General features: G+C 40.8%; 3 protein-coding genes across 6 annotated transcripts; all 3 read left to right on the forward strand.

The window, feature by feature from the left end:
• Positions 1-401: 401 nt before the first annotated feature.
• Positions 402-4,107, forward strand: LOC134091810 (uncharacterized). The gene is made up of 6 exons (XM_062544481.1): positions 402-542; positions 693-951; positions 1,109-1,263; positions 1,357-2,307; positions 2,451-2,668; positions 2,908-4,107. Exons 1-6 carry the CDS (start codon positions 519-521, stop codon positions 2,975-2,977), a joined length of 1,677 nt encoding a protein of 558 aa, XP_062400465.1. The 5' UTR covers positions 402-518; the 3' UTR covers positions 2,978-4,107.
• A 457-nt stretch (positions 4,108-4,564) lies between these two features.
• Positions 4,565-9,229, forward strand: LOC134091811 (uncharacterized). Of its 2 annotated transcripts, none has more exons than XM_062544483.1 (7): positions 4,565-4,765; positions 4,996-5,083; positions 5,350-5,596; positions 6,012-6,172; positions 6,390-8,033; positions 8,387-8,601; positions 8,807-9,229. In XM_062544483.1, exons 2-7 carry the CDS (start codon positions 5,039-5,041, stop codon positions 8,874-8,876), a joined length of 2,382 nt encoding a protein of 793 aa, XP_062400467.1. In that variant the 5' UTR covers positions 4,565-4,765; positions 4,996-5,038; the 3' UTR covers positions 8,877-9,229. The 2 variants fall into 2 exon arrangements, with proteins under 2 accessions (XP_062400467.1, XP_062400468.1); XM_062544484.1 differs by having other exon boundaries at positions 5,013-5,083.
• A 377-nt stretch (positions 9,230-9,606) lies between these two features.
• On the forward strand, positions 9,607-17,401 carry LOC134091813 (uncharacterized). 3 transcript variants are annotated; one of them, XM_062544485.1, is made up of 12 exons: positions 9,607-9,713; positions 10,543-10,608; positions 11,394-11,528; positions 11,951-12,004; positions 12,446-12,550; positions 12,832-12,918; positions 13,211-13,336; positions 13,923-14,142; positions 14,229-14,389; positions 14,498-16,315; positions 16,495-16,712; positions 16,939-17,401. In XM_062544485.1, exons 2-12 carry the CDS (start codon positions 10,564-10,566, stop codon positions 17,006-17,008), a joined length of 3,039 nt encoding a protein of 1,012 aa, XP_062400469.1. In that variant the 5' UTR covers positions 9,607-9,713; positions 10,543-10,563; the 3' UTR covers positions 17,009-17,401. The 3 variants fall into 3 exon arrangements, with proteins under 3 accessions (XP_062400469.1, XP_062400471.1, XP_062400470.1); XM_062544486.1 differs by lacking the exon at positions 9,607-9,713 and adding an exon at positions 10,430-10,447; XM_062544487.1 differs by lacking the exons at positions 11,394-11,528; positions 11,951-12,004; positions 12,446-12,550.
• The last annotated feature ends 27 nt before the right edge of the window (positions 17,402-17,428 follow it).

The following is a 17,428-nucleotide window of genomic DNA, read 5'->3' on the forward strand; positions in this document are numbered from 1 at the left end:
TCATGATTTTGTTGCTCATTTCATAAACTTTAAAACTTACGAATGCACTGGCATCTTCAATTACATAGCTCTCTGGAAAATCATGCTGATATCTCTAGACTTCAAGTAACCTACTGAAGATACATTTGTTATCATTAGTTGTTGACATTTAATGCTTTTTTTGGTTTTTGGTGTGACACACCTCTGAACTTTGACCAAAAGTCTTTGGGACACCAATCTCAATTCAAGAAGAGCAACCAGTGTCTCTGGAGCAACCTAGCGGTGAGCGAAACTCATGCCGCGTCGCATGTACTGTGAAGTCACTTCAATGCGCTCCAGCCATACTGTAGCTTTCATTTTCGATTCTTCAAAATCCTACCGTTTACAAACAGCCAGGTCACATGTTCACTGATTAGCTGTAAGTGAATGTAGCTTACCCATTTAGCCTAGCAACAGACGAAGGGTTTATCTTGGCCACCAGTCGTTTTCTGTCACTTTACAGTCGGAAACATCACAGGTTTTGGATATTCGATCGACACATGGATGAGGTGGATGAAGTACCGGTAAGTGGAGAGAAATGCCAAGCGATTAGAGGGGCTGACTGTTATTCCGCAAATCCTTCATTTGGTTTAGAGTTATAGCAGTTGGGTTTTTAATGTAACATGTCATCGATCTTAGGTAGAAGTAAATCTTTCTATTCGGAATTCTTTCAGGACCTGTATTTGTCAGAGGATGAACTGGGAGCCGCTTCACCAACTGCGCCTCCTAACATTGGCTCACTCTATGTTAGACTTCACTGGCCCCGGCCCGAGGTGGACCTACCAAAAAGGTGGGCGCCTATGCTTCAGAAAGCACTCCAGTCGTGGTTTAATACAGCTTTGGCAGATGAAATGGACATCAGCTGCAATATTCATAGACTAGAGCCTCTGGAAACCCCAGGTTGTGCAGTGGTGAAGATAACACCTTTCTCAGGTAAGGATGTCTGGACAGGTTTACATTTTAATTAACTGTCAGCTGACAGAGTTATTGAATGCAATAAAGTACTCAAAGGCAAAGTAGGCCTACATTAATCAAAAAATAAAGTTAATTCGCTGCTTTGTTTTAATAAGTTCTTTCCTCACATGTGCAGCTCTTGATGCTTTACTGAGCAAGAAATCATCCAGTCTGACTTTTAAAGACTTGAAACAGACAGCTGTTGCACACTTTTACAGTAGTGCTCAGATGATTGACACAGCTGAAAAAAACAACCCCTCATATTCCTCTGGTGAGGGGTCCCTCTTTCAGGTGATGAAATAAAGCAAACAATATGTTGGTTTTCATCCATGAATTACTGTACTTCAAATGAACTTCATCTGTTTCATTCACTCTCTTATCTAGATCCCAATGAAGGTGAACGCAGTGGTGGATGTGCAAAAATGCAGCTCCCAGATACGAGCTGAAGTAATGGAGAAGTTCAAAAAGTACAGCTTAGGGGCAGATTGCCTATCCATGCAGGGGACCCTAGAGGAGGTGAACATGTTTTATGCAGAACTCTGTCAGACAGTCATGCAAAAGGAGCAGGGTGAGAATGATGAGTCATTGAGTACAGTTCCAGTTGGGACACAAGCCTCAGAAGTGGATGGGTCGTCTCAGGAAGTAAGCTGCCGTGTCCCCTTCTCCCAGTACCAGGCGGCCTGTCAAACATATAGAAAGGAGATGGCCTTGATAGAGAGAGAAAACAATGTGAAGATTCAAGCAGAAATGATTCTGAACTTCAAAAACAGAGAAACTGGCAGTGATATGAGATCGAAAGCCCGCGAGGACATGACCAGACTTCTTCAGAATGGTGTGGAGACTCCTCGCTCTCGATCAGACCCTCTTGCAGGCACGACTATGAGCACCTCAGAATTCCTGGTTCCAAAAAAAGACGCGAGCTCTCACTCAAGGGCTCTTGATTGTCCTCAAGAGAACTGTTCTGGTAAAACGGAGCGCATTTCCGAGGCAGTGTGCAGAGAAAAGGGACCAACCGAGGGAGAGGTAAAGAAACATGAGAGAGGCCAGCCAGTAGGACCAGACGTGTCAACGAGACTTTTGGAAACTGGAAAAATGAAAGAGTGCACGAGATCAGGAATGCAACAAGGAAAAACGGCAGACTTGACTGCAGCTGGACAGCCTGGTACTGTGGCTGATGGGGCCAGCTATCCTAGCGCAGATGGAACAACGTCTGGCAGTCTTGGAGATCAACCGAAGGGCACAATGTCAATCCGCAAAGAGCGCGAGAGTCTGCCAGGCTTTCTAGGTCACGACACAATTGTAATCGATTATGATATCCCAAGTGCTGTCCAGACAGTAAGTTCACTACTGAATATCTGTCCTTTTTCTTTATTCAGCCATGTTGGCATTAATTCAGGTATATTAAGACATGCAATGGGAATTCACAGGAATTTCGCATTCAGTAATTCACATTCACCCTCAATGCCTTTTTTGCGTAGAATGATCATCCCAACCCAGGAAAGCCGTTCGATGGTCTCCAAGTGAGCGCTTACCTGCCAAACAGCCCTGAGGGTCAACAGGTGGTTCGACTCCTGAAAAAGGCCTTTTCACAGAGGCTTGTGTTTACTGTGGGGGTGTCCCATAACGCTGGAAAAGATGGATGTGTCATCTGGAATGGCATTTCTCACAAGACCAGCAAATATGGAGGGCATTTGAGGTATCAGATGAAACCTGAATGTTCCAAATCTGTAATAATTGATGTTTTAATTGCTTCAAAGGTGTTGGTTCACAACGTTGTCTAGACTTAAGCTATCTGTCTGTAAATTGTGGTTGGATGTTAACAATTCCTAATTGAGCTATATACAGTAAAGATTTCCAGGGACTCCGATGTTCATTCAATAACATTTTGATCATGACGAAGTGGAAATGTAACAGATTTTTTCATGTTCTCCACAGTAATGGCTACCCAGACCCAGACTACATAAAGCAGGTGAAGCAGGAGCTGAAAGCAAAGGGAATTGAATGAATGGATGGATGAATTAATGAATGAATGAATGAATTAATTAATTAATGATGCAGCTGTGGTATGGATGGTGGACATGTAGGCATGTTCATCATTTAGGCCTACATACATCCAGTGAGCCATGCATGACCCTTACTGTTATCTGTTCATGAGACATAATAAACGTATAAGTCTATTATGTATCAATTGAATATATCAAGATGTATAAAATAATGTTTTTTTTTTTTTTTTATGTTTTATAACAATTTTATCATCAAAGTTTAGACTTGTTGTTGTATCAGGTGAAATTGTAGAGATTGGTTATGGTGGTGAAAGCAGGTGTATGTTTATGATAATTAATTGTTCTAATCCAAGGACAATTTGTATCCAGAAAGATCATTTTTACAATGATTTCCATTATGGAAGAGTTGGAATTATATTTCTTGTTGTGTGATTTTATCTGGAGAAATCATTGGTGCAAGTGACTGTTTATGGTAGTCAGCAACTGTTAGTCAAGGCAGTCAGCATTATTTTTTTAGTTTCCATCCCCAATAAACCTGAGTGCTAGCCTAGAAATCTAGACGCACCCTAGAGCGGCAATAATGTATAGTTTGGCTTGCCAGGCTACCTGAGTGCAGGAATAACCAAAGAGTGCTATACGCTCTAACATCTTTTGGGAATATCTTTCTCCATTTTGGCTGGTGAAGCTACAGTCCTCTTGAACAAAATAGAGGTAGGCCTAACTGTTTCCTGATGATGGCAATTGCAACTTCATAAGGAGTAATGAAACAACTGAAGACCAAAGTCCTGAAGCTATTTTGCTGGGAAACTGAAGTGCTCCTTTTCCAGGCAGAAATTCCAGTTGTTCAAAAGTGATCTGATCATATTTCAGATATTGGATTGGATTGCATTTTGAAAAATGGGTTGTTCATAGGAGAGACCGGATCCTGATATCAGAACAGATCACATAATCCAATCTTGTTTTTGGATCAATTTTTCAGTATGCATTGTTAAAATGTAGGGATTGGGATTGATTGAAAAATGTTGGACCATATCCTGATCCCGAGGGATGAATCCAGGGTGGGTTACAGACACAATATGTAATAAAACATTACAATTGGTCAAATAATATACTTTGTTCATTGTGTATTTGATCTTGCTGTTACAGTAATAAAGAAGAAAAGTAATTGTTTGTATCTATTTATTTGTTGTGGCTACACACTCATCTACTGTAGCTCCAGTTTCTCCAAAAAGAGCCTTGTTGCGCATATTAATGATTTCATTTTTGGTCTCTCCTTGTCTCATGCTGATCAGGATGTGGAGATGAATGAGGATGAACACACAACCAGTTAACCCTCTCTGATTAAAGTAAACACTCAGAATGTATTTCAATCCCTCTAATTAGGCCTATTCGAGTTCAAGTTCACAAGGGTAAGTGATTTGACCCCTTTTTCTTAGGTTGGCTAAGTGTTTAGGATGTGCATATTTTCGTTTATGCCCAAGTGTAAGCTTTCCATGGAAGTGCAACGTAGGCTATGACCTTTCCGTGATCATAAAATGGGTGTGTCTTCAGGTAGCCGCTTTGAGCGCAGCACAACGTCATGTCGTCACAAGGTCTATGGTCGCAACCGCCACTTTCGTTTTCTATTTTCGTACATTTCCGCGACGAAAGGCGCATATTCGGTGAACATGTATGTAAGGAGTTGTCTCTTGTAAGAATCTAAATAGAGAAAATGAAAGACTCATGACGACATCGTGATTGTCGAGTATTTTGTGGGGTTGTATTGGTAGCCTCTTTCACCTGCGTCACAGGTAAGGAAGTGTTGTTGATTTCTGTCAAGTGTGTATGCCTAGCCCTACTAGCCTACTATTGTGCATATATGATTTGTAAAATCTTGAAGTGTTCTACATTTCAAATACTTTCAAATCCCTTTGGGATAGTGCGAATAGTGAATGACGCGAGATGATATGCGAGTTCCTAACACGTCTCTTTTCTGACATGACTGTCACATCTCTTTGAACCCCGATCATAATTTCCAAAGATTGTGTGGAGTTCAAGGTTTTCCCGAGGACACAGCAGGCCTAATGAACCCAGAACAACACATTGGTGCCACAGACTCAGAGGATGGTGTATGTATTTGATGTGGTCATTTTTCTGAGTTATCAGTGTGTCGTTTTGTTTTGTACAGTAGGCCTAAGTGGTGTGGTGGCGCACAACTTATTTGTAGGCTATATTTTGACTGTTTTATATACAGTATGATGTATCTATGAGATCACACCTATGAGTACATAGTCTACATCTTTGCATTTATTTATTCTATGCAACTAACAGAAGTTATACAAAGTAACCTATGTGTTCCATACTTAGATATTGACACCTATCACCTTTTGTGCAGGAGCTGTACTTGTCAGGGAATTACCTGACAAGTAAAGTCCCCTCGGCCCCTCCTCTGGCTCTCGGCACAGCTGTGCTACACGCCAGGGTGAAGTGGCCGGAGGGGCATATACCAAGGAAGGACTTTGCGCTGAGGAAAGCTCTTCAGACATGGCTTAGAAAAGACTTGGGCTCCGCAGTGGAAATAGAAGGCTTGCAGCTTGAGGATACCACAGAGTGGGCTACAGTTGACATTTATCCATCAACCGGTAAGGTTTGACATATTTTAAGGTGCCCAAAATGTTGTGTTTTATATGACATGTTGTTAGCCTGGCCAATGGCCATGCAGCGCCACTCAATTTCTCTCCATCTCTCCTGCAATTCCATGTACGGCATGCAACACAGCAAGTGTTGCATGCGCTACCGTTTCTTGGTTCATGATTGTTGAAAGTGTGTGTGTGTGTGTGTATCCCGAATAAGCGCTCTGAATCATCCGTTTTTTTAAACAATAGAGGGACAATATATGACTGTTATAATGCGAATAGTGTTTATATAATGTGAACTAGGCTATATATGGGCAGTGTAATTATTAATACAAACCTTTTAAACTGAAGTCGGTAAATCACTGGCTTTGCAAAATGTGTCATAAAGGTGTTTTTTTATTTGGCAATGTTCTTGTTTTAGCTCTTGACATAGTTCTAGACCAGCGGTTTGCCCAGTTGAAGTTAAAAGACTCTCGAGTTATCACTGTGGAGTTTCACAGAGACAATTCACAATCAGTGGCTTCAGTAAAGGACTCAGAGCAGTATGCAGTAGCTGAGACAGACACTTCTACATCAGAGGAGGTAGGATGTCACAAATCACCCAGTTTGTGCAGTACGTCTCATGCTGCACAGACTCAATGCTTTCATCACTGAAAATAGTATAATCCGCTCAATTTAGGCGAATTAAAAAGTATACTATCAATAAGATCCTTAATTTGATCATATTGTTTCAAACATTGAACACACAGGAGACAGGGAACAGGACATGTTTTATTTGTTTCATGTATTTTTTTCCCAGATCACTCTCTCAGCGGCCCTGACCATGGCGGTTGATGTCGAGAAGTTGGCGCCCGACATTCAGGAACATCTAGTTAAAAAATTCGGCAAATTCAACTCCGGTGCCAACACTTTCACAATGTCAGGAAGTTTACCAGATGTGGATGAATTCTTCACAGAGTTCTGCAGCACCGTAAACCCCAAGACAAATGAAAGGGGCGGTGCCTTACAAAGCACACTATCCAACGCCAGCCGTCACATGACGGTCCCCCTTGCTCATTATTGGTACCTGAATCAGGTGCACAGAAAAGAGATGGAAAGGTTACAGCAGAAATATAGAGTCAGAATCCACAACGACGTCTCTATGTGTGTTGAAGCTGACAAGGACGCTACCAGTGACTCACTGGCAAATGCTTGTCAGGAATTTGCTGAACTTTTCCAGAGATGCTCTGATAATCTTGAGACCATTATCCTACCAAGTGTGCACCAAGATCCCACAATCATGATTGATTTCATGAAGGACATTTTGAGAGAGGAGAGAAAGTTAATGCTCAACGTGTCCGCTCAGAACTGGAGCCTCTTTGGGCCAGAAGAGAACGTTTCCACAGCACAGAAAATAATGGACGTAAAAGCCAACATGGATTATACTAGAATGAAGAACAAAGAAGGCAATCCCAAGAGTACACAGTCCAAGAAGTTACACAAAGAATCTGATGGGAATAAACAAAGAGAAGTCCAAATGCCCCATGCATCTGTCCAGAATGTCGAACAGGATGCGAAGGTCAGTCATCCTACTGCAGAGAAGCCCCCCCAAAAAGTGTTGCGTAAAGACGTTAAATCCGATGCTCTTACTGACCCTCTTCTGAATGATGGGATTCTCATGAGTGACATCCACTGGGAGATAATGAAGAATACTTTCAAGATGCAAATAGAAAGCATTCAGACTAGATTTGGAGTTGCTCTGACGGAGAACAGGTTAAAGGACAGTGTTGCAGTCAGAGCTGTAGGGAATCATGCTCACAGTCTGGAGGTGAATGCCCTCCGGGCATTGATGTCTCTTTACCAGAAGGTTGTCACGAGAGCTGTGTGCTGTCCTTTGCAAAACGTATCCCACACCCAAACAGAGATGGTAAAAATGTATCTAAGTGACGTCCGTGAACAGAACCCATCGCTTGTCGTCAAGGAAGGGTGTGGTAGCGATGGAGTCTGGATGCTGACTGGCCTTCCGGATCACCTGCGTTTCGCAGTAAGAGAAATCGAGAAGAGGCTTGTTGGATCTGTCTTTGATGAAAAGCACAAGGACATGATTGGATTTGAGCGAGATACTGAATTCCTGAGACCGTTTTCTGATTTACCAGCTTGGAATGGATCAAAGGGGAATAAAGGAGAGCAGTGGGGAAAGGGAGCCGCCTCTGGAGGAGGAATTTATGAAGATATTGAAGAGCCATGGGGAGCAGATAGGGGAGTTTTGGAAGGGACCAGAAGGGAACGAGGACATGAACGTGGCGGTGGTTTGTTATTGGGTCCATTTCTGGGAAAAGAAATATTGAAAGGAGACCAGCCAGATGGAACAATGACACACTCCATCAAGAAATCCACCCTTCCTGGGTTTAGAAGATGTGACACTATTGTAATTACCTATCATATTCCCAGTGGCATTCAGTCGGTAAGATTTCTAAGAAGTGTCTGATGCACTATGAGGCCTGTCACATATTTGTTTTGTACCTTACAAAGTAACCTAACCTCAAGAGATCATGGCAGGTTGTTATAGATATATGTAAAGAAGAAATATTAAGGGCAACTAAATAATTGTAATCAACTGGCACAGTAAAAAAAAGTAATTGAGTTTAGAGTACCGGTAGTGTCACTTGAGAGAGTGGTTTCATTTTAAAGGGCCTGAGAGTTTATGCATATTTAATTTTAACACTTACTAATGCTCAACATATAACACATTTGAATTGTGTGATGAATGCTAATATATGAATGAGTTTCTTCTAATAGTCTCTTATTTGTATTTAGAAAAATCATCCCAACCCCGGCAGCCATTTCAAAGGGGCTCACCTAACAGCGTACTTACCTGCCATTAGAGAAGGACGGGAAGTGCTTCAACTGCTAAGGAAGGCCTTCGATCAGAGATTGGTCTTTACTGTTGGGACCTCACTAACAGGAGGGGATGACTGTTTGATCTGGAATGGCATCCATCACAAGATCAACACTCATGGGGGACCAGAAAGGTAGATCATTAAGGAGCATGTGTCCATTGTTTCTTGGCAGGATTGCAGTGAAAGCAAACCCATATCCTTATAATGACTAATTAGCCTAAAAATGAAAGGGAAAATATAAATGAATGAACCGCTACCCAAACCCTAAAACTGATTACTATCACAGACAGCAGATTGTGAATTTGATCCTGAATGCTTTATGTTTTTTCTTTCCTAGTGGCGGCTACCCAGACGATAACTACTTAGTAAGAGTAAGGGAAGAACTCAAAGCGAAAGGCATCGAATGAAGAATCCCACGGCTCAACTCATAACCCAGAATAAATTAATTAAAATGCTTCCTTGTTCATAAAATGTAGGCCTACCAGAATGTGTTATGTGGAATTTCTTCTATGTTCCATATCTTCAGATGAGAGTGGGAGGACTAGGCAACTCATTCTTCACAGAGATCACAACACAAGGATAGATGCATATTAGCAAAACAATATCAGATTCATCATGTCTTGTTAATCTATGTTAATTGTTTGATCTGACTTTGATATGTTTGCTTAAATTGCAAATCAATTTGTATTCTTTGTTGAGGGATGTGTTATACTCATGGTTGTCATTACGATATAAAAAGAATTAAAGGAGAAAAAACTGACCTCCACTCTAATTCCATAGTATCTAGCCTACACTTCATGATTTTTAGAAGAATATTCCACAGCTCCAGATTTCATGTCAATTAAAGTATGCCTAAATTCTGTTTGTTGAAAATAGGCTTGTAGCCTGCCTAATCTAAAAACAAACCTTTCACAATTAAGTTTTCCATTGGCATTGAGTAGAAGGTTTTTCAGTTCGTCAACAGACATGGGTAGGCTACAATTATTACAAGTAGGCTATTCTAAAGTCCATGAATCTTCCTGTCATGCATGAATCTGGCGAAAGGTTGTGTTGAGCTCAACAGCCAATTGAATTGCACCCCATGAGTGCACCTCACTCAAACAAGCGTAAAATAATGCGAGCACCCTTTCAGTTTCGTTTTCATGGAACTGAAGTGCGAATGGCAAGTACATGTCGCAAAGTGTGTGAATTAGCCTACCTCTTAGAAGCCGAAACGGACAACCTGGTAAAACATTAGGAGAACAGTAAGTAGTCAAAATGCAATGTTTTTTTAATGACCTTGTGTTTAGTAGCATAATTCGATCATGTTCCGAATTGACTATAGCCTACCTTTACGCGAAAAAGGAGGTGTCGGAGTTGCTTAAAGTTAATAGCCAATCTGACCAGAAGTTGACTGTTTAGCCGAAGACCTGGACTATGCAACTCTGCACAATATGACTAACGAAATGGCACGGCAAAATGTGCTTCACTTGTGAACTTTTAAACATCTGCCCCTCCGTAGATTATCACGCGGTTGAGTTTTGGCAGCAGTGCAGTCAACAGCGTTCATCTACCTTATTTTCACAAACGTCATAACCAATGCGATTATGTCAGGTTGTTAAAAGTCATAGCCCAGGCTACCTTCATAAACATACAGATACAGTATTTCTATGTCATTGTCTTAACATCGTCGCTTGATGAATCCAGAGCCCGTTTACGGAAAATCTCTCAAACCGAAACGAAAATTAGCCTCATTACGCAGTAATTTGTGAGCGCTTGTGTAAGACGTTTTAATGATGTGTGCAGACATGTTTGCGAACATTATGTGCTGTTTGTTTAGAACTAGGCTACAGTAGGCTACTAAATTTACTATGTCTATTTACTGTGGCGTAAATGCCGAAAGTCAACATTCCTATATCAAAACCTTTATACTTTCGACGTCATCCTCCAGGAAGCGGCATGCCTGTGTTTGATGGATGGGTCGGAGAGTGTGCGATAGGTGGACGCATAGATCTAAAAGGGGTGGACGTTATCTTTGTCTGATAGTTTAGACTTTTGTGCACTGATTATGAAATTAAAACAATCTCTCAATAGGTTGGAAAACATCTGGTGGAAATGGCTACGAACGGTTCGCAAGGAGATGAAGCACCAGGACGCGATGTAAGCAATGTTTGCACCAGCCTACATCAGATAGCCTATTCAATAGAATCAAGAGCCACATCCTGAAATGTGATTGACTTAGGCTACTTTGATCCAAAACAATGTTTATGATAGGCAGATAAAGTTCTATATTCTACAGTCCAATCTCAGAGAAGATCATGACAATTGGTGCAATCCCAAGTAGGCTGGTAGGAATGATGCAAATGTCAGAATGGATTGTTGCTCGGGCACAATATGACACAAATTGGATTTTAGGTTTATTGTGCAGGCTATTTGACCCGTGCCAAATATTATTTCTGGCAACATGTGTTGTAGGAGTACAAAAACTGTTTTAGAAACATGAAGACATGCAGGAATAGGCTAATAAAGTGTTTCTGATGATAGCCTACATGTTTGAGCAATGTGCAGTACATTCCTCATATTGTGGTTCTGGCATGTCCCCATTGCTGCTGATCCTGCTGCCCTTTTGATCTCTGAAAAATATGTTACAGCCATCATGGGTACAGAGTACATACACTTGGCATTTATTCTTTGTTGTACTGTCAACTAGCTCTTTGTCTCACTCATTTCAGGGCTTAAGTTCTTAAAAAGTTAAGTGTAGTAAGTGTAACTCTTGGTCACACCAAGTGTATTGTGTGTATCAGTTAAAGAAACACCATCAGCCACATGCAAAAGAGTCCACATAAACATCTGCATTGTATCTAAATATAAAAATATGAGATTTTCATCTACAAAGTAGAAAGACATCACTGATCATGCTGATTCAATATTTGTTATTTTAAAAGCCTCTCACAGGTCCATTTCCGTCAGCTGCAGTAGGGCCTCCAAACCAGGGCAATTACTTTAACTATCAGCAACATTCACAAATGCCACAAGACACGCATCCTCAAACTGGTGGAGAAGCAGCAGGAACCAAAGAGGTAGGTACAGTATATTATTGGTACATCGGTGATATTGTTAGTTGCTGTATTTTGATTTAAAGTTTCTGTAAAATGAATGGCATATATGCATTATACAGCTATAGCCGTCATAAGATGCTGCTCTTAATGAGAACAATAGTTTGGGGAATGTGCAAGACCCTGTTCCAAGCACCTCAAATTAAAGTGTTGAAGATTTTCCCATTTTGGATCCTGTCATCTCTGCAAAATGCTAAACATTTTGTATGTGCATCACACTTTTAAAACGCTGGATTGCGGAAGTGACTAAGTCACCAAATTATCAGAATCTTTCAAACTGTTGAAATGCCATTTGCCACACTACTCTTTTCCTGTAGGGGAATATGTGGCACATTTTTATCATTTTATCATTTTATAATTTAATTTATAATTTCTCCTAAATTCAGGAGGAGATGAGCGTTGATGAGGGCTCGACGACTCCTTCCCACCACGTTGATCAGGTGTGTTGACTGAAAAGAAGAAAACATTGACTGATTCAAAACATTGAATATGCTTAGAAATCATCATCATACTTCCGTAATGGTCAAGTCTCAATAAAGAATAGCTTTAGGTAGACTTTTTCCATATTTTCTTTCTTTTTTATATATCTTTGAGGTCAAATTTCCAATACTGCTAACAACATTTCTTTTTGAGATAAAGCACAGCCTATGAGCTCCACTCAGTGAAAACAAAACCTTGTGGTTGTGTTTATTCATTGAAATCTATGATGCGCTAGACAGAATGCCAAAAGAGTATTTGTTCAGTCATAGCTGGGGTTTAGAGGGAGCCATTTCTGCTCTGAGTTGTGTGGCAATTAATGTGCCGAGACTCTTCTTGAATTACATTGACACCTGAAAGCCTCAACTGTTAACTTGCTGTGCCTCCATGCTTTCCTCTCTCAGGATATTGCCAAAAATGGAACCGCTATAACTCAGCAGCCTTCGAAAATCTCATCAGCACCCCAAACATCACAGCAACACTTTGGACAATCCAGTGGAGATAGCCCGGTAAGTACAACGATATTGTTTGAGAAGTACAGTAGCACAGCACCGTAATTTATAACAGGACAGTATTTGAAGAACTCTTATGGATAATAGCCTATAGCCTCATAGATAATAATAGCCATTTCAGCCTATGCTTTTTACAGGTGACAAAGAAATAAGTCAAATAGATATTGCACAGAAAGCTTAAGAGTAAAATATCCATCTGCAGGTAATAGTTGTATGGATTTATTTCTATTTCATAATTACCAGTAGTTTTAATCTTGAAATCAATCCATACTTTCCAGCCACAAGCCCCCATGATCCAAGGGAATTCCAGTCATCCTTCAACACATGGAGAATCAACAAGTTCAGTCCCAAAGGAATTCACTGAGGTAGGTTGACTAGAGTTATCAACACTTCTGTTATCTTCAGAATCACAGACAGCAGAGATGTATTATCATGCATGAACCCTAAACATTCATCCACCTTAATGGTCTCTGCCACATTTGGATGCACTTAAAGCTCCTGCATCCAAAAATCATCTCTCACCATTTGAGTTGTCTCTTTCTGAAAAGTACTAGAGTAAAAAAAACAGTGCTAGAGATGCATTTAAGGCTTCTTCATAAATTCTGTGCTTTAAAAAAATGTAATTAATGGTCAGATGCAAACTCCACTTCATTCTAGCTCCCAGGATCGACAACACATACTATGGAACAAACACCAGGAGCACAAGGACGGTATGATGGCGCTAAAGGCTTGATGTCATCGCAGAGCTCCTTTGACCGAGGTTCTGAAGATCTGGATGAAACGGTTAGAGAAAACTCCTGCTTTCCCTCTTTGGGCAGTGCGTGCGTGCAATGAACATTCTTTTGTTATTCTATCTTATTACAAGTTCATTTACCATCAAAAATAAAACCTACCTTAAACTGTGGGAACAGCGGTTGGGTAAATTTGTTAATTGCTCTCCAGGTTTGATGTCAATAGATAATAGTAGGTTAAATTGATCTACTGGCTTGCATCTCTCCAACCTATGTTGCTAACCTACCTAGGCTGTAAAATTAAGGCTACTGTTGGGTTTGATAGCATTTGAGTAATAGGGGGTATTTTGAAAGCAGGAGCAGCCTGCTAACTAACTGATAAGGATTGCCATAGTTTTTTGTCATGGGTGTAACCAGCAGCTCTCTAGAATATGGATTCTATCAGTACCTATATCACTAAAGAGCACCTGTTATTGGATGAGCTATTGGAGACTTGGAGCGCTTTCCTGTAGAAATGGCCCAAAGCTATTTTTTGGATGAAATAAACTGTATCTGTTGGCTTGCGAATATAATTATTATGTGTCACATAAGTCCTGCTGTATGTTAAATGACATGCGTGGTTTATCATTTTCAAATAGAATCCACAAGAGGATCTAATGCAGCTGTCTCCTCAAGATGTTGCAGCAGTGCTCGTGGAAGTAAAATGTGGACTAAAAGAACTACCACAAAAATGGCAAAAGACTTTAGAGAAGGCCCTCCAGACATTCTGCAGTAAACTTCCGTGGGAAGTTGAGATTAGGAGTGTACACGTCTTAGAAACTCCATTTGCAGCCAATGTTATTGTATGCCCTTCATCAGGTAAGAGAAGATGCACTTGTTTGGTGTTATTGGTCATTGGTCTAGACGAGTCTTGATTTTAATATTAATTCAGTGATTGATTCCAGCCTGTGAGAAGCTGTTAGAGCTGAAGTCAGGAACACTAAAGCTCAAGGATATAGAAGACGAAGTCGTGGTGCACTTCAAAACTGAAGTACCAGTAGATGAGCCTTCTCCAGTGCCAGCACTCCGCAAAAAATATGCAAATTCTGTGCAAAAAGCAGAAGAGGTATGTATAAATTGCTGTCATTGCGATTAATAATTCTCATTGCATCTTATCTTTTTTGAAAAAAGGATTTTGACAGTGAACAAATTGGTAATTCTTTCCTTTTTACAGATCCCAATGGCATTGAGTATGGTTGTGGATGTCAAGAAGTATGACCGTCATCTTGCTAATGAACTTTCGACGAAATTCAGACAATACCGTACAAAGGATGATGTTCTCATTGTGAAAGGGACCTTCGAAGAGGTGGACGAATTTTACAATAAATTTCGGCAAGTTGTTGGACATCCAATAACAAGTAATACCCACACTGTGTCTGAACACACCAACCCTGACCAGATGGAGACCAGTAGAGAGAGTAGTGGAGAGACTATGAAGGTGCCACTGTATCAGTACTGGTACATGAATCACATGCTCACGAAGGAAATAGAAAGTATTCAAGAGAAACATGGAGTGCAAATCAAAGCTGATGTGTCTGTTTCAGTTGAAGAGACTACTGGAGCCAATAGCAAGTCAGTCACAAATGCCTCTCAAGAATTTCAAAAACGTTTCCTGGAATGTGCTGCTAACGTTATTAGTGTCCCAGTGCCAAGTGTAGTTGATGTGGTAAGGGAGATTCAGGGCTTAGATGACAAACTCATGCTTTATACCTCTGCCCAGAACTGGAACCTATTAGGGCCACCTAATCATGTAACTGTAGCACAGAGAATGTTGAATCTGCCAGATTACAAGGAAGACACAAGACCCAAGATGTCGGAGAATGGATGGCAGGACACAGCTGAAAACATGAGTTCCCGTAAGAGATGGGATGGACCCAAAGGTATTGAGATGGACATCAAGGACCCTCACCTGTCCAAGGGGCTGCACATTGAGTGTGACTGTTGGGAGCTCATGGGGAAAGCTTTCCAGAAGCAAATTAAGGATCTTGAGAATAAATTTGGTGTTGACTTCCAGGAAAACAAGACCGATAAATATGTAATTATCACAGCTCAGACAAGGGGGAATAAAATAGTCTTTCTGGAAATGAATGCCTTAAGGGCACTCATGTCTCTTTATCAAAAAGCTTTTATGACAACTATGTACTGTCCCTTGCAAAACCCATCTCACCACCAAACAGAGATGGTAAAGAAACATCTCAGCGACATCCGAGAACAGAACTCATCTCTTGCCTCCGTTGGAGATGGAATACAGAATGGAGTCTGGATCATGATTGGCCTTCCAGATCATCTACGTTTTGCAGTAAGCGAAATCGAGAAGCTTGTTGGAGAAGCTATCTTTGATAAAAAACACAAGGACATGATTGGATATGAGCGAGGTACTGAGTACTTGATACCGTATGTTGATGATCCAGCAAGGGAAGCTACAAAAGGGGATGAAGAAATGGAGTGGAAACCAGGAGCAGCTGGTGGGGAACTGGTTTATGAGAACACGGGTGGAGCAGGATGGAAAGCAGATAGAGGATATGAGGGTGGTGCAAAAGGAAATGGATCGTCAGTGGATGGACCAACCAGTATGGATCTATATGGAGAAGAGGAACAAAAGCCAGGAGGGAGGAAGGCAGCAAATGTATATGAAGGACAAGAAAAGAGGGAGGCAGCTTCAAGAGAAGGACCAAATGGCAATCACAAAACACTAACTGGAGGAAAAGATGAAAGTGGACCCTCAGAGGATGAGACCTGCCCCATCTGTATGGATGAGTTTACCGATAAAGAGAAGCTGTTGTGTGGCCATGCTTTCTGTAAGGACTGCCTAAGACAGTCAGTGGAAAGCATGGGTGCCACCTGTCCTGTGTGCAAGAAGGTGTTTGGAAAGGTTGTGGGAGACCAGCCAGATGGAACGATGACACACTATGCACAGAGTACACGCCTTCCAGGGTATAAACATTGTGGCAGCATAGTCATTAACTATCAAATTCCCAGTGGCATTCAGTCGGTAAGAGGTTGGGGGGGGGTATTTTTCTCTTTTTTATCTGAATGTAATTTTCCCAATGACTAGGTAGCGTACCAGAAAAGTAGTACACTGTAGCATAATATTCTGCAGTAGAGGTTCAATATCATAATAATGTGCAATTATACTGAAATATGCTATTTTCTCTCAATTCTGTTTGGCAGAGCAAACATCCCAAGCCAGGGCGATCATTCCAAGGTACACACAGAACAGCTTACTTGCCAGACAACAAGGAAGGGAGGGAGGTACTGGCACTCCTGAGAAAGGCCTTTGACCAGAGGTTGATATTTACAGTGGGCACTTCACGCACCAGTGGCGTGGATGACTGTGTGACCTGGAATGATGTTCATCATAAAACCAACATCCATGGAGGAGCACAAAGGTAGGTGGCTAATAAAATAGATGTTGATCACAAAGGTTAGTAAACATGAAAAACAAAAACATTAGATTTGCTACACACGTGGTTAACTGACTTTCAAATGTCTATAGATCATTTGTGTAGAAAGTGGAGTAATAATTTATCTCAGGTAGAATACCTGGTTAGTAGGCTTATTTCATTTTATGTTGTCTCTTAAAGTTATTAATGTTACTTTCGCTTCCTTTGCAAGTTTTGGCTACCCGGATGATGACTACCTAAAGAGAGTTCGAGATGAACTCAAAGCCAAAGGCATTGAATGAAGAAGCTGCCATAATAACAGCTTAGATGCCGACAGCAAGGGTGGATTTCTGTGATACTATCCAAGTATTTAGTCCTTTAACCTTTCTGTTGTTAAGATTACTTACATATTTGATTAATATCGGGCTGTTTGCATTGTGTGTGATCATAGCAATGTAGGGAACTAGCAGGGAAATGTTCAAAGTTTATTCTATTGAAAATCTCTATGTTTTTCTTGCTGTTTTTTTTGTCTAGTATCTCGTGATGGAGTACTATTATGAAGGGATCTTCAAATCAACTGCCGTTATATATTGTTTAACTGAGATTAATTTGTGTAATGTCTTAGAGGTATGAGGGAAAATATAATTGAAAAGGTTTGTTGCCATTATGAATAATAAATATACAACAGACTGCCAGTTTGGAATTTCTTGAGTGTTTACTGT

The sequence above is a fragment of the Sardina pilchardus genome, chromosome 9 (assembly GCF_963854185.1).
Source record: "Sardina pilchardus chromosome 9, fSarPil1.1, whole genome shotgun sequence".
Classification (NCBI taxonomy): Eukaryota; Metazoa; Chordata; class Actinopteri; order Clupeiformes; family Clupeidae; genus Sardina; species Sardina pilchardus.